This window comes from Lepidochelys kempii, chromosome 13, assembly GCF_965140265.1.
Source record: "Lepidochelys kempii isolate rLepKem1 chromosome 13, rLepKem1.hap2, whole genome shotgun sequence".
NCBI lineage: Eukaryota > Metazoa > Chordata > Testudines > Cheloniidae > Lepidochelys > Lepidochelys kempii.
In genome coordinates, this window is record NC_133268.1 from 15,356,925 (window position 1) to 15,383,479 (window position 26,555).

Sequence of the window (26,555 nt, forward strand, 5' to 3'; positions counted from 1 at the left end):
TGGTCTCAGGATTCACTATGAATGTTTTTTATAGTTCTGTCTTCATTTAGTTCCCCACTCTACAAAACAAACATTATTCCCATCTAAGCAGCCTTCCCTGCAGAAATACAGTCGACTGGAACAAATTATTAAACAATCAATTTGTAAGCACCGAGGGGATAATAGGGTGATAAGTAATACCCAGCATGGATTTGTCAAGAACAAATCATGCCAAACCAACCTAATTTCCTTTTTTGACAGGGTTACTGGCCTAGTGGATAGAGCGGAAGCAGTAGACGTGACTTATCTTGATTTTAGTAAAAAGAAAAGGAATACTTGTGGCACCTTAGAGACTAACAAATTTATTTGAGCATAAGCTTTCGTGAGAACAGCTCACTTCATTGGATGCATGCAGTGGAAAATACAGTGGGGAGATTTTATATACACAGAGAACATGAAACAATGGGTGTTACCCAGACGTTCTGGTTAAACTTGGATTTAAACTTGGAGGGTGGTCAGTTTGGATGAGCTATTGCCAGCAGGAGAGTGAGTTTGTGTGTGTGTGTGTGTGTCCCCGGAAAAAAGGGGGGTGGTGAGAAAGCCTGGATTTGTGCTGGAAATGGCCCACCTTGATTACCATGCACATTGTAGGGAGAGTGGTCACTTTGGATGAGCTATTACCTGCAGGAGAGTGAGTTTGTGTGTGTATGGGAGCGGGGGGGTGAGAAAACCTGGATTTGTGCTGGAAATGGCCCACCTTGATGATCACTTTAGTTAAGCTATTACCAGCAGGACAGTGGGGTGGGAGGAGGTATTGTTTCATAATCTCTGTGTGTATATAATGTCTGCTGCAGTTTCCACGGTATGCATCCGATGAAGTGAGCTGTAGCTCAAGAAGCTCATGCTCAAATAAATTGGTTAGTCTCTAAGGTGCCACAAGTACTCCTTTTCTTTTTGCGAATACAGACTAACATGGCTGTTACTCTGAAACCATACACACTGTAACAAGAATGATCAGGTAAGGTGAGCTATTACCAGCAGGAGAGGAGAAAAAAACCCCAACCTTTTGTAGTGATAATCAAGGTGGGCCATTTCCAGCAGTTGACAAGAACATCTGAGGAACAGTAGTGGGGAGAAATAAACATTGGGAAAATAGTTTTACTTTGTGTAATGACACATCCACTCCCAGTCTTTATTCAAGCCTAATGTAATGGTGTCCAGTTTGCTAATTAATTCCAATTCAGCAGTCTCTCGTTGGAGTCTGTTTTTGAAGTTTTTTTTGTTGAAGAATTGCAACTTTTAGGTCTGTAATCGAGTGACCAGAGAGATTGAAGTGTTCTCCGACTGGTTTTTGAATGTTATAATTCTTGACGTCTGATTTGTGTCCATTTATTTTTTTACGTAGAGACTGTCCTGTTTAGCCAATGTACATGGCAGAGGGGCATTGCTGGCACATGATGGCATATATCACATTGGTAGATGTGCAGGTGAACGAGCCTCTGATAGTGTGGCTGATGTGATTAGGCCCCATGATGGTGTCCCCTGAATAGATATATGGACACAGTTGGCAATAGGCTTTGTTGCAAGGATAGGTTCCTGGGTTAGTGTTTTTGTTGTGTGGTGTGTGGTTGCTGGTGAGTATTTGCTTCAGGTTGGGGGGCTGTCTGTAAGCAAGGCCTGGCCTGTCTCCCAAGATCTGTGAGAGTGATGGGTCGTCCTTCAGGATAGGTTGTAGATCCTTGATGATGCGCTGGAGAGGTTTTAGTTGGGGTCTGCAGGTGATGGCTAGTGGCGTTCTGTTATTTTCTTTGATTTTAGTAAAGCTTTTGTCACTGGCCCACGTGACATTCTCATAAGCAAACTAGGGAAATGTGGAATTACTATAAAATGGGTGCACAACTGTTTGAAAACCCATACTCAAAGAATAGTTATCAGTGGTTCCCTGTCAAACTGGGAGATCACATCTAGTGTAGTACCATAGGAGTTTGCCCTGGGTTTGGTACAATTCAGTACTTTCCTCAGTGCCTTGAATAAAGGAGTGGAGAGAATGCTTATAAACAGGGACATCATTTGTGAGCATTTAGAACATTACATGTGATTATATTTTATCTGGCAAATTCTGGGGGTGGGGGAAGAGGACAAAAAATGGAGCCTATAGACCTATGAAAAGTGGGGAGGGGACAAACTAATGTTGGGAGGAACTGCCCCCCACCACCACCACCTTGCCCATAGTAAATGATGATCCTGCTTATAAAATCTGAGGATGACAGCAAGATGGGAGAGGTTGCAAGCACTTTGAAGGATAGGATTAGAATTCAAAATGATCTTGACAAATTAGAGAATTGGTCTGAAATCAACAAGATGAAATTCAATAAAGACAAGTGCACAGTGCTTCACTTAGGAAGGAAAAATTAACTGCATCAATACAAAAAATGCGAATAACTGCTAGGTAGGAAAGGAGGACTTGTGGCACCTTAAAGACTAATCAATTTATTTGAGCATAAGCTTTCGTGAGCTACAGCTCACTTCATCGGATGCAATACTGCACAAAAGGGTCTGGGGTTATAGTGGACCACAAACTGAATATGAGCCAACAATGTGGAGTTGCAAAAACGGATAATATCTTTCTAGAGTGTATTAACAGTAGTGTCGTATGTATAGCATGGCAGGTAATTGTTCCATTCTAATCAGCACTGCTGAAGCCTGAGCTGGAGTACTGTATCCCGTTTGGGGCACCACACTTTAAGAAAGATGTGGACAAATTGTTGAGAGGAACAAAAATGATAAAAGGTTTAGAAAATCCAGCCTATGAGGAAAGGTTAAAAAACTGGATATGTTTAGTGTTGAGAAAAGAAGTATGAGGGGAGAACCTGATAACAGATCAGGAATTCCCCATCATTGGAGGTTTTTAAGGACATGTTGGACAAACATCAGTCAAGGCATACTTGGTCCTGCATCAGCATGGGAGGATGGACTTGATGACCTTTTGGGTCCCTTCCAGCCCTACACCTCTCTGATTCTATGACTATACTTATAATAGACAATTGTCTTTGGATGTACTCCATTCTCCAGTGAGATCACGCCAGACATTAGCAAGTGCTTTGATTTTAGAGAGGAGGGTGTTTTATTACTATAGAGTTCGAAAACCTGTTCTAGTTGGGTTGAAACTCACCCAGAATCATAGCCAGAGATGGGTAATGTGCTTCTTGTAAAAACAAACAAAAACACAAATATATTCAATACAAGTTACAAATGCAGGGTCATAGGCTGGCCATGTATGCAAGTGTATAGACCTGTAGATTGTCATACAGTTGACAATTACTGGACGCTTCTTAAACCATGCCCCTGAGATTCTATGATGAATACAGCTTTATTGGTCTTGCCTGTACTACATGGGTATATACATAGCACAAAGTCTTGTACAGTTGTATAATTTGGAATGGCTCATTAAAACCTGAGACAGATTCTCTGGGGCAGTCTCTTCTTTAATTGTTCCAAAGTCTTGACCTAGAATCTGGAGGGGATGTCCCCAAAGCATTGGGCCCAGATTTTTAAAATAGTCTCAGGGCCCCATTGGTTTAAATTATTGCTATTATTATGAGGTTGGGAATTACCCAACCTTATAACCCTTAATCCCGCCTTCAAAAATAAAATGATCTATCTGCTACTGTACAATGAAGAGTTCAATGTAGTTTCTGGTAATTGGCACCTTTTTTTCTTACTTAAAACAAAAGTTTTCTCACTAGCACAATTTACTCATACTGAAAGTTTTGACTCTTTGGATGATGGATATAAAGTTTTCTTATCATCTCAGACTATTTGCTGGTAAAAGGTTTCAGACCTTATTTAGATGAAATGCAAATACAGATGTAGTGCTGGTTTCCTGTAGTCTTTAGTTTTTTTCTTGAAATTACAGTGTCGTTTGGTGGGTTTTAGCAAGCTTCTGCAATAAATAGATCTTCTGGGCATGTCATATATTCTAATACCTGCACATGCACTGGACATGGTATCTTCACAACAAGGTTCTATTATGGATCATAACTCTCGTCCTAATATTAGTAGCCCAAAGCTCAAAATGTTCATCTTTTGGAGGGCGTGTAATGGGAGTGGGATATATACACAAGAACAGATTTTATTCAGTTTAAGACTGAGATTTTCAATAGACCCTAAGGAAGTTAAGTGCCTTAACAGTAGGGCTTCTTACAGAATAAAGGATGACTCAGCATGGGTAAGGGTGGCAGAATGTGGCCCAGTAATTAGTTATGTGACTAAATTGAAATCACCAGAAACGCTTTGGTGCTTTCGGGCTGGGAGGGGACAGGACAGATCAGGTTATTGCCTGTACATCTATTTTAAAAAAACTATCTAAAAATAATGGTTTTGTTTCCCAGCCAATGAAATATATGTTCTAATAATTTGTTTGTGGCAGAAAAGTTAATAAGTAACAGCACTTAGAAGACATAAGCAGTGGATGAACATGAACATGCAGTAGCTAGCTTTTTTGATTCCTATACCATAATTATTTTCAGCCAAAAGTGCCCTTTTCCCAGTCCATTTTTCATTCTCGTTTTTAAAATGCTTCATTAAATGGCTACTATCACCTCCTCCCAGAGAGGTTAAGTCTAGGACTGTATGAAACTGCAGAATGACAAGTGAACAACAGTAGGTTAGTATGTGTGCTTTTCCTCCCAGTTCTTGCTATTTTAGAGGTATTGTGGTAACTGCTGGGACTTGCCTTAGTACTTAAGACAAGAGGTGTACATTACAGTAGCAAAAATCATAGAATCATAGAATATCAGGGTTGGAAGAGACCTCAGGAGGTCATCTAGTCCAACCCCCTGCTCAAAGCAGGACCAATCCCCAAAATTGCCCCAAATCCCTAAATGGCCCCTTCAAGGATTGAACTCACAACCCTGGGTTTAGCAGGCCAATGCTCAAACCACTGAGCTATCCCTCCCCCTCTGAGCTATCCCTCCCCCCTAAATCCATTTTGGTTTTGCTGTTTTGAATTTAAAAGTAAGATTTGTTAATAGCGAACAGCACATCTTATCTCAGCATTTATTTAACAAGCTGATAGGGCTCAACATATCCACTCATAGACAAGTGTAAGCATGATTCACCACTGCATTACTCCAGTTTACACCAGTGCAATAGGGTTACATCAGCCTAAAATAGGAGCGACCAAGCCCTGGTCTACACCAGGCGGGGGATCGATCTAAGTTACGCAACTTCAGCTACGTGACTAACGTAGCTGAAGTCGACATGCTTAGATCGACTCACCGTGGTGTCTCCACCGCGGTGAGTCGACTACTGCCACTCCCCCGTCGACTCCGCCTGCGCCTCTTGTGGCGATGGAGTACAGGAGTCGACGGGAGAGCGCTTGGGGGTCGATGACACAATAAATCGATCCCCGCTGGATTGATCGCTGCCCGCTGATCTGGTGGGTAGTGTAGACATACCAGTGGAGACTCCTGTCCTGTGTTTATGTCCCTTCTTTGGCTTCAGTCCGTTTGCTGGAAGTAAACACTTGTGTATTGCTTTAACCATCCATTCTGGTTTAAGGAAATCAACTACCTCCCCCACTTCTATATAAGTTTGTACATATTTATTCAATGAGCAAGTGTAGGTACTTGGACTATTTCACTTGATCTCATCACAAGTTAACTAAAACTAAACTCCATTTTAATCTCTTCTCAGTAACTTACTACTATCAATCACAGAGAGCCAGTTGCATGACTCAAACACATATCCGTCTCTTACAATTTCAGCTAAAACACCCTGGCATCAAATAATTGCACAATGAAAGTTATATCTAAATATATGCAAACAGAAATAAAGTTTTTAAAAAAACTTTGGTATTAGCTAATACAAATCAAATCCGCAAGGAGGTGCTGGACTTCCACATCACACCAAATCCAATTCAGGTGTCCACTGGCAGTATATATATTTTTGAAGTCACAATTTACACTTCCAGAACTCCCACATGATGATTTCGAATCACTTTCCAGTCCATCATGTAGGTCTTCCTAACTTATATAAAGATTGAACAGACAAACAATCAAGCACTATAAGTGGAATATTTAGGCTCCTCATTCTTTGCATGATTGTCTAGAGCAGTGGTTCTCAAAGCCAGTCCGCTGCTTGTTCAGGGAAAGCCCCTGGTGCGCCAGACTGGTTTGTTTACTTGCCATGTCCACAGGTTCGGCTGATCGCAGCTCCCACTGGCCACAGTTTGCCATTCCAGGAAAATGGGGGCTCCGGGAAGTGGCGTGGGCCAAGGACGTGCTGGCCACCCTTCCCGCAGGCCCCATTGGCCTGAAACGGCGAACTGTGGCCAGTGGGAGCCGCGATCGGCCAAACCTGCAGACGCGGCAGGTAAACAAACCAGTCTGGCGCTCCAGGGACTTTCCCTGAACAAGCGGCGGACCGGCTTTGAGAACCACTGGTCTAGAGGTTTGATGTGATTAAGGAGTCTTGCTCCTTAATTATACAGGGCCTGATTGTGGTATAGAGCCTTACTCACACTGATTAGTACCTCACTCCACTGAGTCATGGATTGGAACACCAATGACTGTATTTGGTACCATACTGAACGTCTGTGGTCTACCCAAGCTTGAGTACATGCAGTGCTGTAGACCACTCAGAAGGGTGCTAGGAAAGGGTGCTTGACAAAGCCCTGGCTGGGATGATTTAGTTGGGGATTGGTCCGGCTTTGAGCAGGGGGGTTGGACTAGATGACCTCCTGAGGTCCCTTCCAACCCTGATATTCTATGATTCTATGAAAGACCTGTAGAGTTGAATATTCCCTGTGACTGGCATGGCATGCTGATCCACCCCATCCCCTGATGATTGAGAGTCATAAATTCAGCCCCCATATGATAGTTTTCTGGGCATTAGAGGGATAGAGTCTCCAAATCAGATCAAGATACCTCCAGCAACAATATGTTAATACCTAATGGCTTGTAGAAAAGGAGGGAAAGTACATGAAAGTTTTGCATGAAAGTGCACTTTCTTGATTTCCAGCTGACGCAAATTCTTCCTCCAGCTCAATGTGTAGGCAGAGTTTGTGCCTATCTTAGAATCTTCTTATGAGAAACCAATGATAAAATACTGTAATCCATCAAGCAAACAGGAAATCACACTTCTGAAACAAAAATTGCTTTGCAATTGCAAATCAACAAACCTTCCCTTGCTGAGAAAAGTTAAGTGACAAGTTAATGTGTGCGTCCTAGAAACACTGCAGTACCAGTTATTCCCAGTTCATGGAGAAGCAGTCTAGAATCCTTAATTCATTGGCATCCAGTGGGCTTAAAAAGGGAAAACATTTAAATAACTGAAACCACCACAGATAACCCTTTATTATCATTTAAAACTCTTAACATCTCACTCTTCATAATGTGATATTTGCTATCTTTTCCCAGCGGAGACTTCGGACTTTATAAATAACACCTCTCCCCCATTTGCTGTTTGTACTTGAGATTTCAGTCCTCTTATTGTGGGATCTTAATAAACTGGTTTCCACAGAATTAAACAACCAGGTTAACTGTGTGAAAGCCCTCTGGCCACAAAAGTGTAATGACTTAACCAGTGACTTACAAACTCAGGTGTGACTTATTACTAATTTACAAGGCTGTAACTATTTGCCTGATGTGAAGCATGGCAAAACAGTAAAGGAATCCAACAACTATGCAAGCAGTTATAGGAATGGAGTCTGGGGCCAGTGCAAGTTTCAAATTAGCTATGCTCTGGCAAACAGCTCCATTTTTTTCTCTCTTTATACATTCATTTTTTCCTTACTTCATTGAGAAGAAAATGCCTTTAAGGACCACTTTCCTGGCCCAGACTGTTTGCTGTTTATGATAGTATTCTGCACTTCTGGGTAGTAACTTTTGTCTGAGGATCTCAAAGATGAGTAAATGCAGAGATAGAGCTGTTAAGGTCCAAGTTTTCAAACATATTACCTAATCTGAGTTGCCTCAATTTTTGGATGTCCAAACTGAAACATCTAAGGCCTGATTCTCAGAGGTACTGAGCACTAATAACTTGATTGAAGTTTATGCAAACTGCCCTGAGTACTTCAAGGTGGACATCTGAAGACTTAGGCACTTAGGGCCAGATTCGCAAATGTATTTAGATGCTTAAAGATGGAGAGAGGTGGCTCCAGGAGTTAGGCATCTAACCTGCATAGGCAATTCTGACAACCCCATTAGGTGCTAATCTGCATCTTTAGGCACCTCAGTACCTTTGAAAATCAGACCCTTAGTGGACACTTCAGAGAATGCTGGTCTCTGTGACTGGGCCAAAGCTACATGACAAGTTAGTGGCAAAGCTGAGAACCAAGCGTAGGCATGCTAGCAGCTAGTCTTGTGCTCTAACCACAAGGTAACACTTCTTAGTGACACATTTAAGGGTGAATTTTTATAAACGAGTGATGCCCAGCTTCCCTGTCAGGAGGGACATTGACAATAATAGAACTATGCAAAATCCACTCTGGATTTCTAGGGTCCTAATAATCAGCAATGTGAACAACTTACTGATCTGTCTAGAATTTTCCCTCAATACTTGTGATGCATTCTGCACACAGGAGATTTTGGGTTTGAAAGGAACAGACATTTTTTCACTCTTCTCTCACAGACCTGCCCAGCTTCCCTGTTAATAATTCTGGGTACAGTAGCACAATATCCATTTTCTCTTCTTTGTTCCTTACTTTGCAAGTAGCCCTATTGAAGTATGATAACTAGAGGGTATTCAAAACATTCTGGACCAAATCCAGGTCCCCTGAACTCGATGAGAGTTTTGATATTAATCTAGGTGAAGCCAAGCTTTAGCCACAAGTGCAAATATTACTTCATTGCAGTGCAATGTATTTAGATTCTGTTTTCCATCAGCTTTCTAGATGATATGTGAGATTCTTGGAAAGATCTTGTTGGTTGGATGGGTTTTGTGTCCATTTAAACTGGCATAAAGTTTGGGCATGGAGGCAGAATTACCATTTACTTTTAAATATCTATCTTGTTTCAAGAGTTTGCTTAATTAAATGACATTAACAACCTAGCTTGTTATGTGAGGGATGGTGGGAGAGTGAGGAAACACACAGCTAATGGGGAGGAGAAGGAGGAATGGGTCCAGGTGGGGTTCAAACTTATTCTTTAAACTAGGGAGTTGAATTTTGTAACAGATGAATACATTAGGAGTAATTCAATGAGTCTGAGCTGAGTACCTCTTTCTAGATCCCAGAATGTATCTTTCATTCTGTTATTTACAAAACTAGTAAGTTCCCCTGTTTTTTTACCAGTGTAGCTTGCTGGGGCTTGGCTCCTTCCTTCTGATATATCTGAGTCTGTACCTTAGGAAGTTGATGTGCTCACATGTTCAAAGGATAGTTTTCCAAGACAGAGGGTATAACATATTTCATATACTGAATGGTAGGATCAAGCACATAATATGTGGCTGCACCATCTTAGGGAGCCAAATAAAATATTTCTCTTCTATATATAGCCAACTGAAATCCAACTGCAAAGACATTTCTGAATCTCAAAATTAGATTATTCTTGAAAGAGCATTTTTATTCCTTTAATACTATGATGATTTTTTTTAATCTCTGCACTGTGTTTAAATAGGAGCCAAAGGCTTTCACAATGAATTTAAAAGAAATCTAAAGAGATCTGACAGATAAAAAGAAACTGACTATAAAGTATGGCCATTTTATGAGAAAAAAGTTTCACCTCCTTTGTGGTTGAAACAAAGATGTAACTTTCAGAATTTCTTTGCACATAACTTTCCTGTTCTTCGTAGATAATGCAAAAATCTAATGCATTTACATGGCCATCATGTAATCTAAAAGAGGCTGAGATTAGATTTGGCATATTTGTATCATGTTTCATTTGGGCCACTAAGATGATAATTATATGGAATTACTGTAAAAGGCAGTGACTAGTCTTTGACCTGGCTTATAAGACACATGGAGCTCCTGTGCCTCAGAAATATCAGATCAAATTATTGGCACTTCTCGTACAGTTTGAATCAAGGTCATTTAGCAGAATAATTTTTAATATTCATTTTTAGATAATATTATCAGTTAGGAAATGCAAAAAACCCCAGTAAAATAGAGTGCTGGATCTGAGGCAACAAAAGGTCAGCGGTTAAGTTCTGCCTTGTGTATTGTGTATGCCGAAATGTCCGTTTAATAAACCAAGACACACTATGAAAGAGTAGCCGATAACTGTAACATTTGGCCTTATGAAATAGGCTGAAGGTTAAAATTTTTTTCTCAAAAATGGTTTTGCAAATCTTTTTCAGAGCTGATAGATACACACCTTAGCTGGATACAAAACATTATATGAAACAGAATGACTGTGATCTTTGATCCAAGCAATCAAAGTAAAAGGTAATTGATATTTTTCTGCCTTTTCTCCAGCTGTGTGTTTTCTTAACCTTATACTTATTTTAAAAAAAAAATTAAAAATTCTGCCACTTTTAATTTGGCGTAAAAGCTTTTAAATCTTTTTTTAAAATTCCTCTTGCTTCCATTTTATATACCTTGTAGATTTCCTGAAATATCTGGGGCTTGGTGGGCAGGGAAGAGGCATTGGATTGTGCATGCTCTGTGTATAAGAATATTGACATTTACATTTGGTGGCTACTCTGTGTCATTAGAACCCCCAGTTCGCCTGGGTGTATCAAACTGTGTTCCTAGCAAACATGTCACTCTACAACTGTGAGGAAAGATCGTCCTCCCCACTCCTCACTGTGGGTCTCTTTTATGCAGTCAGTTCCTTAAGGCATAGTCTGCACTTGTTTCACATGCAGAACCACTGGCAATGTCTACGAATAAGCAGGATTTCTTAACTGCAGCACAGAGAAGAGAGGGGAATTTATCCTGCAATGCAGATTAGTTTCATCTCCTTTAGTGAGAATTTTGGGCCAGATCCTGCAGACCTCACTGTCACAGGACTCCACCTGGGCAAGAAAGTCCTCTCACTTGCCCTGGTTTTATGGTGGCCTGGCTGTAGTGATGTGACTAAGAATTACTTCTGATTTATGCAGCCACAAGGACCTGACTCAATGCTCACCATGGCCAGTGAGAGTATTTTCTTTGATTTCAATGATCATTGGGTAGGGTCCTAAGTGAGAAGAGAATCAAGCTCACTTTAAGTGGCTACACATCCACTTAAATCAAGTCTGACTTTGGCCCACTGCTTAGAATGGAGCATTGCTTGATTGAGAACTCCATGACCCCTTTTTAAAAAAAATCTTTGCCTGGATATTTCATTTGCTGGCTCAAGCTTTTAAATTTATTTATCAAGAGGGGGTTTGATTTTTTTAAATGTATTTATTTATTAAAACTGACTTTATCATGTGCATGTAAACTTGGGATCTTGCATCGTCAGCCCATGACATTAGTAATAACAGTCCTTTTACTGTGAGGATGTTAACCAGCAAAAATACAATAGCAGTCCTTGTACTATTGCTGGTTAACATCCTCACAGTAAAAGTGCTAGCAAGAATCCTTTAAGGCTTCTACTGTTTTTAACTGGCAAGTCTCGAATGTATACATGAGTACTACAGTTCCCACTAACTTCCCTGCTGCAATGAGTTAGGCAGGGTGTTTTCTATCATTAACACCCCCCCCCCTTTTTAAGGGATTTATTACTCATCTGTTAAAAGTTGCTCTGAGCAAAAGCCTGGCACAGTAGAGTTTTGCAAGTCAGAGTTTTGACCCTGTTGTGTTTGTCTTGTAAAGAGCTACTTTACTACAAATTTACATGCAGCCTTTTTGCAATAATACAGATTTAAACTGAAAAGTCAAGGGGACATTCAATTCTGGACCCTTTTTCTAGTGGTGTAGCCATCTGTAATTTAAACCCCTCCACAATGACTCCAGTGGAGCTATGCCAGGTTACACCAGCTGAGGATCTACCTTGTGTAATGTGGACTTGACCTTTTGTAAAGCAACAAAAATAGACACCTGAACTGAGGGTTGAAAAGAATTCAGATCTCTCATATGGATTTTGACTCTTTGGGTTTTATCTGTCTAGGCTCATAAAGGCCACAGTAAAATAGCTCGTCACAAACATTAATGAATTTATCCCCACACCCCCCCCCCCCATTAGGCAGGTGAGCTGAGGCACAGAGAGTTTAAGTGACTTGCCCAAGGTCATGCAGGATGTCTGTGGTGAGCTGCCAGCAGCACCCAGGTCTTGTCTAGATTCCCCCAACTACAAGCCCTTCCTATGCATTATGGATCCATAATGTCAAAGTCAGAGTGGATGGAATCCACCCCCGGCACAGAGACCAAATAAACAAGCTTGTGCAGGGAGACGATGCAGCACATGAAGAGGCAGAATCCGTTCCTCAAGAAGGGCACCAGCCACCACTGTGATCGCAGCACAATCCCTTAACGTAGGTGTTTGTGACCACTGAATCGGTACTGTTGCTAGTATAGTCCCCAACACCTCTCCATGCTGACCTATGTGGGCTGGGCAGATGATTTGACATCCCTGTGTCTGCCAGTCCGCTCACTCCCCATACAGCAGAACTACCTGTTTCACTGGGCTGGTGAATGCAGGAGTGTTGAGAGGGGATAGGGGGAGTGGCTTGGTTGCTATTACACTGGGAGAATTTCACCCACTGTACACTAATACCTCCCATTGTTCAGGCAGATTATGCACAACATACCACACTTTGCTGCATCTTTACAGAGTCCAAGGATTGTATATCAGGGCTGCAACACATTCAGAGTTACAGTCTTTTCAATGGTTTATTGTGGTTTTTTATGTATATTACCTTAAAAATTAAAAATATGATTTAAAAAAAGTCAAAGGCCAAATTCTCAAAGGGCTTTTTTTTTTTTTGCGTGTACAGTTTGTATTTATAGTGAATCATGCACTTGCAAATCAGACTTCTTGTGCCTGTAACAATCCAAGTTACATGCTCAAGCAGGTCACTGAAGATGCCAGCACTTCAATTCATGCCCATAATCCAAGTGAAGAGCAAAATTACCAGTGCAAATTGCACTCACAAAATGACAACCATCCTATTGAAAATGTGGCTCAGTATTTGTGCATGACACAGCCAACATTTGCATGTGCCAAATGGGAATCTAATAGAAAAGCGACTGTCTCACTTTGCTCAGGTGCTTATTTGCATGTGCAAATATGGGGGAGAAGGCATTGTTGCAGTCATGGTTTTGAAGGCCCTTGGAAAACTGGACAGTAAAGTACTAACTCTAACCCAAAGTAATGCAGACTGCAGTAATGCATGATGTTTGAGCTATACTGTTGCTTGTAGCTATTGCAGGGAACTCCAAGTATTATTTTCATGTATTCCATATTAAATGGAGTCACACACAAGGATAAGCTGCAGTAGGAATTCTAGCCTGAGAATTTCCCTGTTCTGTTCAGCTGACATCAGATATTATTTAAATGTTCATTCTTTATTATTTAATTTTCATAATGTTTGCTTATGTCCTCATAATGTGGCTTGTCCTGTTTTAGCAGCTCTTCTGGCTTCTCATGAAAACATAGGCGACAGTACACGACAAAGCAGGCACACAACAGGCACCTTAAAATGATAACATTTTATTTATTAGTCAGATCATTTCTGTTTACTCTCAGCCAAAGAGTAGTGTGATTGGGCTCAGAGGACTCCGACACTGGACTAGGCCAGCCATTTGTCTAGTCTACTTTGGACAGTCCTCTTTTGCTAAGGTTTGGCCCCTGTCTGGTATTGAGACAAAACCGGATGTGGTTGTGCAGACAGAGAAAACCATTTTGAATGGCATGCCGCCTTCACCCCACCAGCATGCACCATACGTATGAGATCACACCAGCAAGGGAGGGGGGAAGGTGGTCTTCAAAATGGCTTCCTCATGCAGTGTGATTTCACTTGCACAGTGCATGTGAAGTCATGTCAGCAGGGATAGGGTCACGCCATTCCTGGAAATACTGGAATGTTTTCTGGGTATGTGGAAGTGTCCACCCTATACTGGATATTTTAACTATGGGCATTTCTACACTACAGCTGTAAGTCAACCTAATATAGGTCGACTTACAGCCAGCACGATAACTACCCTTCTTCTGTCGGTGGTGCGCATCCTCACCCGGAGCACTTCCACTGACTGAAGAGTGGCAGGGTGGGAGGGACTGAGAGCCAGGGCTCTCAGCTCTGCGCAGCTCTCCACAGGAAGTCCAGCTATGCCCTCAGCTCTTGCCTCCCAGCTCCCAGGCGGAAGCGGAGGGCAGCTGCCTGAGCTTCTCAGCTCCCTGAGCAGGGAGTCTCCAGGCAGCAGCCCAGATGGGAGTGGGCAGCTGGAGGCTTCTGGGCTCTAACTGCCCAGCTTTCTTGACAAGACAGCCAACAGCTGATATAAGTAACACAGTGTCTACACCGACTACACCAACATAAGCGCTACACCTCTCCTGGGGGTGGAATTATGATGTCCGTGTAGTAGGGCACTTACATCGGTGGGACAAGGCTGTGGTGTGTACACTGACAGAATGAGGTCGATGTCAGCTGCCTTACGTCAACCTAATGGTGTAGTGTAGACCAGGCCTATGCTATCACAAAAAGAGAGACATTTAGAGATGAAAGTCAGATCAGAATGCAAACTTCCTCCAAAGTTTGGGTGTGTCTGGATTTGTAGCTCCCATTCAGCCCACAATAGAAACTCAGGTCACTACAATCAGATCTGGATATGGATTCAGATTCTCCCAAAATACTAGGGAAGACAGGTTCAACATGAATGGTTTCATTCAGCCCAGTGTCGAGATAACCCTGAGCTGGGAAGATTGGCTCCAGTTGCTGTTATTTTATTTATTTGTCACGCAGTAGTGCTTAGGAGCCCCAGATTTAGACCAGTTGTGCAAGGTGCTGTACAAACAGGATTGCTTGTCCTTCTCTTAAAGCTGCAGTGTTGTGGCTCAGGCCCATTTATAGTAAGAAGACAGCAGCCTCTGGCTAGCTTAATTTACAGCCTTATTGATTCATGCTGACTTTCATTAGTAGTAAATATATACAAGGATGAGAGTTTGCTTTGCAGCCCTCAGGAACCAACAGCCTGACTTGTCATAGCACAGACAAACCTCTGCTCTTCCTTACACCCGTGAAGCCCCACCGCAGTCCAAGAAACGGTAACCAGTCAGGTTACAAAACTGTCTGGTTCACTGTGTTGCTCTGCTGGTTTTATTGTTGTACAGTCACTGTTGTCCACCCTGTCACCTCAGCCAATAAAACCCTGCAATGCAAATGAATGCAGCATGCAGGGGAGAAAGGGAAGCTGACTGTCAAATAAACCCCATAACCACTAGATTTCAACTGCTTCACTACATTGTCCACACTGTTTTGCACCTACCAGCTATAGTCTCATCCATATTTGCGCTGGAGACCAGATAGTAGCTGTTCTCCTGTCGCTGTGCTGTTAGCTTGGCAGCCCTGTCCTGCAGATTTTGCTTTCCTTGAGTTTTATTTTTAGCTGTAGAAACAAATGAAAAAAAATTCAGCATCCCAGATGAATTTCCCCCAGTAAGTTTAAGAAGATTAGTTTAGGTCTATTTTCCAAATAGGGTAAGTCTTTTTCACCTTTTTGTTTTCAGCTAAAATATTAGCCGTCCCTAGACTGAAATGACCTCTTGTCATCAGGAAGAATGTGATGTTTCCATCTGAGGTGGCTGTATTAAATTGACAGGAAATGTACATACAATATGTTTTTGAGACACTGACTGAACAAACGTGTTGATAAATAATTCAGCCTGCCGTTTCAGCCCACTCCTTTTTATAAAGGAAATGACCCCATAGAGTCGGTGCCCACTTCTTTCACCTCACTGCTATTTTTAGCAGTCAGAGGCTATGAAAAATTTCCATTGAAGATCTGCTCCTCTCATTTCCTGGGTAGAGAAAACAGGAAGTCCTTTAAGCTGAGCCTAAGTCGGTTTTGCATGAAACTAGAGCAATCTCACCTCCCACTGGCAGTCTGATTACACTGCAAAGCCTCAGAACCACATCAGATCTAATAACCTTCAGCTATACAGTCGTTTCAGTGAACTTGCACAAGCGGTTTTGGGCAGAAGCTGAGATAAGATATGGCAGGTGGAAGTTTAGGCACAAGGAGATGGTAAAAATCCCCTTCACTGTATAATAGTTTTTTCTAGCATACCTCTGCTTTTCAGTTGGCGCCTCCACCAATCAAAGCGAGGTCAAGCACATGAAAGCATATCCTGACTGGAAGTAGGAAGACGTGCTAAATTCTGAGGCATACTACCAGTGGGCTTTCTGTGCATGGAGAAGCCCTGAATGCATTGAACTTAATATTGTTCTGCTGTATCGGTGTGGGGGGAGAATTTAGGGAGTCCAAATCCCATCAGCAGAATAAAGCAGAGATCACTGCACCCACAGGTTTTTTTCAAAAGGGTAAAACACCAACTGGATTGTTACCCTGGCACTGCCTCTTTGAAGCAGCCCTCGCCCTTACCAGGTTCATTTTCTATGGAATCTTAACATGTGGCACTGGATTTTTATTCTATTGTTAGGTTCATTCTCTGATTAATTAAAAAGGGATCAGTGTAGTTCTATCTTTTTCTAACCCTGCTTCAGAAAAGCATCTTCTTATTCAGATAGGGTGCTGAAGCATGAGCATAAGTTCTTTCCTAAATTGGTGTCTCTCTCTCTCTCTCGCTCTTTCGCTCTCTGTACAGTGGCTTGGGGCAGAGGATACATACTGTTTTAAGAGAATTAGTTCTAACAAAAAAATCAAATGGCAGTTCTAAGTCCCCATGCAAGAAAGTGTGCCTGTGATTGCAAGAGCAATTAGAGATGGGATCTGGACATAGATCCAAATCAGAATTTTTGCCAAAGATTTGGGCCAAGAAGAGAGTTTGGATCTGGTGTTCTGGACTAATCCATCTGTAATGCATCCCCAGTAATTGCATGCAAAAATTAGTAGCGTACTATTGTGAGCATATAATCAATTTGCACAAGCAGTTGAAATAATTTTGATCATAGATCTGGGCTTCTAAAATTGAATATTTGGTTATTATGATTTTAACAAGAATTTACCAAGATAGACTGAGAGACCCATATCTTCATAATTATGCACCTTATTTGCAAATGCAATTGCCATGATTCTGACAGGTTAAACTGAACCCACAAATAGCAAATTCTGGCAAAAATATGCACACATAATTGCTGTGCCAGATACAAATGAGATAGCTTCCCATTATCTCCATTTTAGCAGTGGAGATATGTCTGTAGGTTTTGCATTAGTTGTTCTGGCAGGGTCTGATGCCGCTTTCAGTTGGTATGTCCTGGTGTGTGGGGAGTTTTCTTCTTCTGATGGGCTTGGAGGGGTTGAGGGGTTGTCTGAAGGCCAGAAGAGGGGATTCAGGAAAACCTTCCCCCTCTCAACACACCTTTCAAATCCGTGGATCCTACACATGCCTATCATTACATGTGGTGTACCTCATCCAGTGCATTAAATGTCCCAATAACAACTATGTGGGAGTACGCTTCCCAGACCTGAAGAAAAGCTCTGTGTAAGTGCAAAAGTGTATCTCTTTCACCAGCAGAAGTTGGTCCGATAAAAGATATTACCTAATATCCTGGGACCGATACAGCTACAATATTGCATACTACAGTAGAACCTCAGGGTTATGAACACCAGAGTTATGAACTGACTGGTCAACCACGCACCTCATTTGGAACCGGAAAAAAAGCGGCAGAGACCAAAAAAAAAAAAGAAAAGTCAAATACAGTTCTGTGTTAAACATAAACTACTAAAAAAAGGTGTGTGGGGGGGATTTTTCTTCTGCATAGTAAAGTTTCAAAGCTGTATTAAGTCAATGTTCAGTTGTAAACTTTTGACAGAACAACCATAACATTTTGTTCAGAGTTACAAACATTTCAGAGTTATGAACCTCCATTCCCGAGATGTTCATAACTCTGAGGTTCTACTGTATATGGTAACACATAATGATGTTGGTTTGGGTTTTTGCATAGAAAAGCAAGGATGGGAGTACACTAATGCATTCTGTTGGCCTTTATTATTAATCACCAGCACACAATGTCAGGAGGTTAGAATAATAATTGTATAAAGAGACATGGAAGTTTTATTTCTGTGTTGTAAAGAAAAATACACTATGCGACAAATATGTTTAAGGCCAGATTTTCAGAAAAATACTTTTGCACATGACTTACATACACAGAATTTTCAATCCAAGCACATAAGTTTGGCATGTGTAAAACTGCACGTCCCAAAATCTGGTGCTTCACTTTTCTAATTTTTCTTACTTCATCTTGGTAAGAATGTCAATATCCATTGACTCTTTGGGACTTTTTGTCTATGAAGCAGGAAAATAATTATTTTATGCAAGGGACATCAGATGCATCATCACAGGACACAAAAGGTCATTCTGATTGTATAGTGCTTGAAATGTGCTGAACACGATATAGAAAAACAGCAATACATGGGTGTTGTCCCAAAATGTTTACCATCTAAAGGCCCAATCCTGTGACCACTTCAACGAGGCATAGTCTGGAATAGTAAATAGTATGCTAATATATAGAACTACACCCATAAGTTAGTGTTTACAGGATCAAGCCCTACTTTAGACATGACACAACAAATGGGGTTAAACAGTATGGACAGGATTGAGTGACAAAGTGTAAATCAAATAAAAGTATGTGGTTACTCAGTTTAGGCATGTGCATATTTTGGTGATCCAGTTGGGAACTGAGTTATGTGAGTGTTTGGGTTTTTTGTTAAGAATAGATGTGTTATCATTATAAAATGTCAAAAGGATGTTTGAGACTTAATAGCAAAACCTGCTCGTATTGCTTTGGATTCCCATCACTTTCAGAACATGCTAAATCTCTTTCCGCTTTTTCATTTCACAGTTAATGAAATTATCAGGAAGGAGTTTTCTGGACTCCCTGCCAGAAATCAGACATAGAAGAGATTTGTGAGACAACTTTTACTGAATCCTTCCATAACTGACCTGTTTAGATCCTTCCACTGCCCCTTCAACCTCCTGCTTCCTTAATCGTTCATCTCAAGGCACCAATTCAATGCAAGGAACAATGTATTGGCATCAAGCTGACAGCCTTGACTAAGCAGCTCGCCACCTCTCTCTGTAAACATCAAAAGGACACCCTTCCTTTAGTCCAAAGATTGTATTGTTCTCATATAACACGGTATGTGTCTTGCCTGCTGCAAAAACATATAGATATCATAATAAGGGAGAAGAAAGGCGTCATTCCAGAGCTCTGTTCTACAACAAATGTGGTTATATATTAGCACTTAAGTCAGTGGGGATGAGAAATAAGAGTAGAGGGAGTGCCTGCGTTTTATATAAGATCAACAACACTTTGCATTTAAATAGCAACACCTTTCCATCCAGATCTCAAAGCCCTTTACAAACACAGGTTACACATTATTATTTCCAATGTTACCAATGGGGGTAACTGAGGCACCCAGCAGTTAAGTGACTTGCACAAGTCAGGCCACATCTACACTATGGGTTCTACATTGATGGAAGGTGTTTTTCCATCGCTGTAGGTAATCCACCTCTCCCAGGGGCAGCAACTAGGTCAATGGACAAATTCTTCCATCAACTTAGCTGCATCTATCCCGGGGTTTAGGTCAGCAAAGCTATGGTACTCAAGAGTGTGGCCATGTCAACCTAATATTTTAGAGTAGACCAAGTCTCAGTCTTATCTGAGAACAGAACCCAGCTTTCCTGACTCTTACTCCTGTGCTCGGCACACCAAACTGTAGTTGCCACATGAATCCAAGACTTTCTTTGTTGTTTTTAATAAGAGCTGATGTGCCTTTGAAGGCGAGAGATGCTTAAAGAAAATTAAATTAAAAGAGCAATTACAAATTTCTAACGAACAGCCCAAGTTAAAATAACCCCTGATAAAATGAAGCGGATGCATCTATTGGAGTTACAAAATTCAAGCAGAATTATGCCTGTCAAAAGACTTTGTGATTGACCCAAATTAGTGGTTAGCCAATACATTGACAGCTTTTAATTTTTTTATTCTAGTAAAGTACTGCTGTTTATTTTCATGTAAAACCTGCCTTCAATTCGTAACTGCTCTCATTTAGAAACCACAACATTTAACCATGCAAGCTGCAGGGGAAAGTAATTACATCTAAAAGAAGCCAAACATTTATTTGTCCTTTTTTCTTTTGCTTTGAAAAGCCAGCAGCAATTTACAGAAAGGCTGAACCTCCTTGTTAGTCTAATAAGTTAGCTATGTATGACTTCTTGCTCTAACACATAGTTTGAATATACTGTGCTCAAGACAGTTAATCACAGTAAGAAACAGAATATGGATAATATTTGCCATTTGCAGTTGCACAGCTAGTAAGCTTGTCAAGTTTCACGCTTTCCATTTTTAGTGTGTTATTGCTTCCGTGACAAGATAAAAAGATATCATACCTGGATAATATAAATACATTAAGGGCTAACCATAATATTGCTGCAAATATGTAATAATCTTTTGTTAAATTAATGAAATCGATATCCTTAAGAGTGCTTGTAGGAAATCTGCAGTGCTAAAGATTGCTTTAGAAGGCACACTTGCTAAAGTCTCAAGGGTTTCAAAGCACAGATTGCCAGTACCCATGTGTCTACATGGTGACAGCATGAATTAGGTTGTATGAAAATATTAGATCAGCAGAACTTTTGTAGAATGTTTGCCCAATGCTGCAAGAAAGATAAGTGCATAGACCCCCATAGAATCAATACTGGGTTTGGCTCAGCTATTCTTCGTGAGTTTTGTGAAAATATATATTTTCTGCCACTAAATTCTACTACTTAAGCTATGCAACATCTTATATCCTGGAGAGAGTTAGTGGATAGCATTTCACTAACTCTCTCCAGGATATAAGCCTTTGCATAGCTTCAGAATGCCTGATTAAGAAATTGACCTGAACCAAAATCTTGGATCTTAAACAACCTGGGATCTTTGGAGTATCTGAAATCAGAATTTTGCAAACGGGAAAAACCAAAAGCCTGGATTCAAACCTTCTTAGGTCATTTAAAAGTCTGGGTTTATAGCCTGAACAGAATTTTGTGGCTTGCTTGAGCCCCTTTCTATTCTTAATCGAAAAGTTGATTAGATATGTGGCCTGCTCATGAAGTTTGCGTCTTTTTTTTTCAGGTGGGTCAAACATATACTGCTCATGTATACAGTGCTAGTGTAACACACAGACCAAGCAGGAGCATTTCTTCCAGTTGGAAGGTATTCTGCTTTGTACGATTAGAATCTTTTTGAGAAGGTCATTTTCCCATATGCCATTTCAGCAATACAAAAGGTGACTGTCACTCAATACTGCCAGCAGTGGATATTTCAGTCTGCCATTCATATAGCCAGCTACACATGCTCCATCCGTAAATAATACAACAAAAGTATCAAGTCCTGGTCCTGTACCCACTGAAGTCAATAGACATTTTGCCATTGGCTTCCATGGGAGCAAGCCTGGGGCTTTGAATATGATGAATTAAAAATTACCTAGATGTAGTGGAATTATTGATATTATTCAACAACTCTAGGTGCTCTGTTTTAATATGTTTAATTTCCTCAAAACTTGCTTTAATAATGCAGTGTACCATGAGCTATTCAAGATCTTTGGTTCTTTCTAAGGCAGATACAGTTCCAGGCAAAACATCCCATTGTTTCGAATTGTCTTGGTTCTCAAGGAGCAAAGTCATCTTGCACAAGTTGTTTATTTCAGCTGACTTTACTTGAGCAAGAGTGTAGTCCAAAGGAGTTTTCCAGTTTTACACAATTTGCGCACAGAAGTAATTTAAAGCTACCACAAAAATTACTTGGCAGATTTTTTTCCCATATGGACTCTCTTCTTGTTGGATTTTAACAAGCAGCACAAAGAAATATGTGAACTAATTATTTTGTTTACATAATAAATTGGCTAGATGGCATGTTCTAAAAAACACTGCCACTCATTAGGTGATAGTTTAAAAATAAATCCCCAAGAAGGGACAGGTTTTCAACAGCATTATGCACACAAATAAATGCATGCCTGACTTGGACAAGTATATAGGGTAATTGCACACACAAATCCACTAGAAACCTTGGTCATCTCAACACGCAATTACTCAGATGAAATGTGAAATCATGGTACAGGTGTTCCCATTAAGAGTGCCTAGCTGTTCTGGCTCGCCCCTAAATTATCAGTTGAGCATCCTGCATCATTTCCCCATTTTACATAATTAGGCTTTTCTTACCATGATACATTAATGTATAAACCACGCAGGAACTAAGGCTTTGATCCTTACAATGTGACACCCCCGTGGAATTCCACAGAAGTCACATTGCAGGATCTGCCTGTTAAACATGCTCTCTCTCCTATTTTGGTGGAAGACTTGTTTTGTTTTTCTTTTTAAATCCATTGATCTTACATTTTCCTTCAAGAGCTAGGCTGGGTAGGGTGGGATAGTAATTTTTATGTGCTTCAAGGTTTCTATTGCTGCTTGCATTAAGCTGGATGCTTTTCTTCCTAAAGTTTAACACATAGCTAATTAGATGTATTTGTGTATGTGCATATACACACATATGTTATATACTTGGGTTGCAATCCTGCAACTGGCACCAAAGGGACAGATCACTGCACCCGCATGATGTCAGCTAAAGGATCAAGGCTCTTCATACATGTATATAATATAGACTACATTTTAGTGGTTTTATTTACAGCTACATGTAGTCTGCTTATACTACTGTATCTGCTTTTCATCATTTTACATGCAAAACATTCGATAAATAATATAGTCTTAACTAACATCATATTTATTTCTGGAGAGAGGAAGGAGGATCCTAAGACACAGAGTTATGCAGTTTTATCTCTCAAAAATGTTATAGCTATGCTGAATAGCTTCAAAATATATAGTACTAAATTATTTCTTTTTTTTTTTTTTTTTTTTTTGCTGAGCAGTGTTTTTCCAGTATTAATATTGTTACATAAATAAAAATTGCTCTCTTGCTCTCTCTGTAGAAACATTAGGTTCACCTTGGAAGAGTTAATAGCATTTGTGAGTAATTTGTTCTCACTTTATCTGGAAAATAGCCATATTTGCACATGAGGAAATTCTGTCTTTCCTCAGTTATCTGAATGTTTCACCACAGTGCCTTCCTGCTATTGTACCAAAGGCCCTCCAAATATACTGTCCTCAGGGTGAACAACTCTAATGCGTTTTCCATCAATGTTATACCATGCTAAGTACATGGGGCTCATTGTAACCCAAAGTTCGTCTAGCTGTCTTTTCCCCCACACATACTTTTCCATCCTAGCTTTGGCTGCGAATTACAGGATGCACTTCTATAAACTGTTGCATCAATTATATAAATACATAAAATAAAATAATCATTCTTGATACATAAACAATCTGAGAGCGTAATGGGAGTTGACAGCTATAAGGAAGATTTTATGTCAGCTACAAATGTTGTAAGTAAAGTTTGCCAGGGGAGTATTTGCTTGTGAAGAGATTTGTAATGAAATATGCAGCCCAGTTTTGTTTTTCTCCATGAGAATGAGCAAAATGTAAGATCTGAACAGCAGCAGTGGATTGAAAGTGTCTATTGTATGTGTTTTCGATTGGTAGAAAGAATGTAGAAGAGCCATGTTTTTTGCACTTGCTTTATTTGTATCCATGTAAATATGTATTACTTCATTCTTCTTGTAGGAATACACCATTTTCTGAATGTAGTATATTTCCAAAGACAGCACTATGTTATTCTCTATTGTATAAAAATGCTGCTGCTTGATAATATATCTAAAACAGTTCTCAAAATTAGCTAGCATGTTTTTTAATATATTTTGTAATCCATATCTTAAAAAATAAAAGTGTCTATGCTTTTTATCTGCCCCAAATATGCAGCATCTTTTGCATTAGAAATGGTATTTATAAAAGATTGTTTTGCATTTTTTCCAAGTGGATTAATTTCTCTATGCATTTGTTACTGAACTTTCCCCCTATAAGATAAATGATTTCAAGTTGGTATTTGATAAGTGTTCCAAAGACTCCAAATGTGTTTTTGAACACAGTATTTTTCTAAATACTTCAGTGTGACTTGTTTTCCCATGAATCAGTTTCCAAATTGCTACTTGTCACAGAACAATTGTTTCTTACATGGATTCAAGAAAATGTCTGCCTAAATTTAAGATATAAAACTAGGTCACACACCACTAGGTTTCACCCATTTTAAATTATGTGATGGCTCAATTTAGTATCTACATTGAATGTTTGTTATTTATACTGTTTGTGCTTATGGAATTGGGAGAGGTGCCCACATTGGATTTAGAAAAAGTGAACCACAGATTCCCCAAAACTCAGTTACTTATTGTTTCCTATGGAATTTGTGGTGTGTTTTTTGTACTGTCCATGATTTCACACATGCAATTCTAAAGCATTTAGTTTGATATGAAAAGGGATAGATACCAATGTACCAATTAGCTCTTAATACAATATGAACTATCCACTCCTTTGAACATTTCCCATCAAGTTAGCAAACCTTTCTCTTACACCTGTGCTACTGTGTAATCCCAGTAAATGACAGTTGCTAACAATTTGCTTAACCAGCATCAATCACCTGACTATAGTCTATGTAAGATTTGTAAAAGCGGCAGAGTCCTGTGGCACCTTATAGACTAACAGACGTATTGGAGCATAAGTTTTCGTGGGTGAATACCCACTTTGTCAGATGCATGTAGTGGAAAGTTCTAGAGGCAGGTAAATATGCAAGCAAGAATCAGGCTAGGGATAACGAGGTTAGTTCAATCAGGGAGGATGAAGCCCTCTTCTAGCAGTTGACGTGTGAACACCAAGGGAGGAGAAACTGCTTTTGTCGTTGGCGAGCCAGTCACAGTCTTTGTTTAATCCTGAGCTGATGGTGTCAAATTTGCAAATGAACTGAAGCTCAGCAGTTTCTTCGAAGTTTCTTCATATTTCTACCTGCCTCTGAAAATTTCCACTACATGCATCTGGCGAAGTGGGTATTCAACCATGAAAGCTTAGGCTCCAATCCGTCTGTTAGTCTATAAGGTGCCGCAGGACTCTTTGCCGCTTTTACAGATCCAGACTAACACGGCTACCCCTCTGATATGTAAGATTTGTTTATCTATTTTTTAATTGTTCCTGGTGTATAATCCAAAGAAATAAACTGGTACCTGACTAATGTTGCAATAAAGTTTCAAATGCAGGTGCTGGTAGCTGTATATGATCATATAGGCTGCCAACGAAAGGCAATCAGGGGAAAAGTTTATATTATGAGTTTCCTTCACTAACTCCCCTGAAACTGCTACAGAAAAGCTGGAAGATTCCAGCAATAATGACCTATGCAGATGCTACATGGATATATTGAGTTTCCAAACAATCCATATATCTGTTGTAGAGTAGATGGGTTATTTTCAAATAGTACTAAGGACTAGACTGCAATGCTCATACTCATGCTGAGCAGTACCTTATTACATGAGCAGTCCAATGGATGTTGGAAGGTTGGAAACTATGGGTGTAGTCAGGTGCTATTCAGTGTCAGTAAGGGTGGCATAATTGGGCAATAAGTAAGTAAATCAATTTTAAAAGTAACTATGTTCAGCTAACACTCTGCATTAAATGCGGATACTCACCTGAAGTGAAAAATGACTTACAAACAGACATTTACTACTAAATTGCTTGCGCAAAAGTCTATGTTTAAAACGTGAAGAGGGATTTATATCACACACATTCCTATGCAAAACATTGTTAACCTCCAATTCAATGATTTTTCCTATCTGTAAAATATTTTTATATAGCTTGTACTATGATAGTTAAGCAATAAATCAAAGGACAACATTGCAGCATGTGTGTTTCTGTGTTCTTAAATACCTATATCACCTTATTTACAGTAATTAGGCTTGATATTGTAACCTTCACTTTCCCGAATAATGCCAATGAGACTGCTTTGGTGGAACTCTTCAGGCACGCTAGTATGAGTAAAGATTTCCGAACTGGCACCATTGTTTGCAAACTAGAAACTCAGTGTCCCTCTGAATCAAGGTCTTCTCCGGCTTCTGTAGATCAGATTGAATTACATAGTGAAAAGAAATAATAAAGTCCATCCTTAGCTCTGAACAGTCATTTTCTGTTTTCCTAGTAAGAGAACTAAACAGGCCAAATTAACAGATGCTCTGTAGAGTGTTACAAAATGGTACAAATTTAAGTTCCATTTAAGCAAAGTATGCATATACACAGTTTACAGTTATTGGGGATGTGATCCGTTTAATTTGTGTTCATCTAAATCCCAACTGTGCAATTTTTTTCTGGACACACTAAAAGGTACATTTTCAGACTGCTGTGCTGGAAAGGTACCCAGAAAACCCATTATTTCTTGGTAACAGTTAAGTTTATGTAGCATACGATTAAAGACATTTACCTTAACAAAATCAATATTATCCTTTGCATTTAAAAACACAAAATTCAAACCGTATTTGATGCATTTGTTGGACATGGAAGCAAATGCTTTGCTTATTCGGGGTAAGAACCATGTGGAAGTTCTTAACTCCCATTACACTGCACAAAGGC

At 40.0% G+C, this 26,555-nt stretch overlaps 1 protein-coding gene across 6 annotated transcripts in view; it reads left to right on the top strand.

Moving 5' to 3' along the window:
- NFATC2 (nuclear factor of activated T cells 2) overlaps window positions 1-25,816 on the top strand; it is a 135,377-nt gene extending 109,561 nt beyond the window's left edge. For 5 of the 6 annotated variants that reach the window (XM_073309387.1, XM_073309388.1, XM_073309384.1 and 2 more), the window contains exon 10: window positions 18,868-25,816. In XM_073309387.1, the coding sequence (XP_073165488.1) occupies window positions 18,868-18,923 (56 nt within the window). In that variant the 3' untranslated portion in view covers window positions 18,924-25,816. Of the gene's footprint in view, window positions 1-10,278; window positions 10,367-18,867 lie in introns of all 6 variants that reach the window. The other variant, XM_073309386.1, reaches the window with a different exon arrangement.
- The last annotated feature ends 739 nt before the right edge of the window (window positions 25,817-26,555 follow it).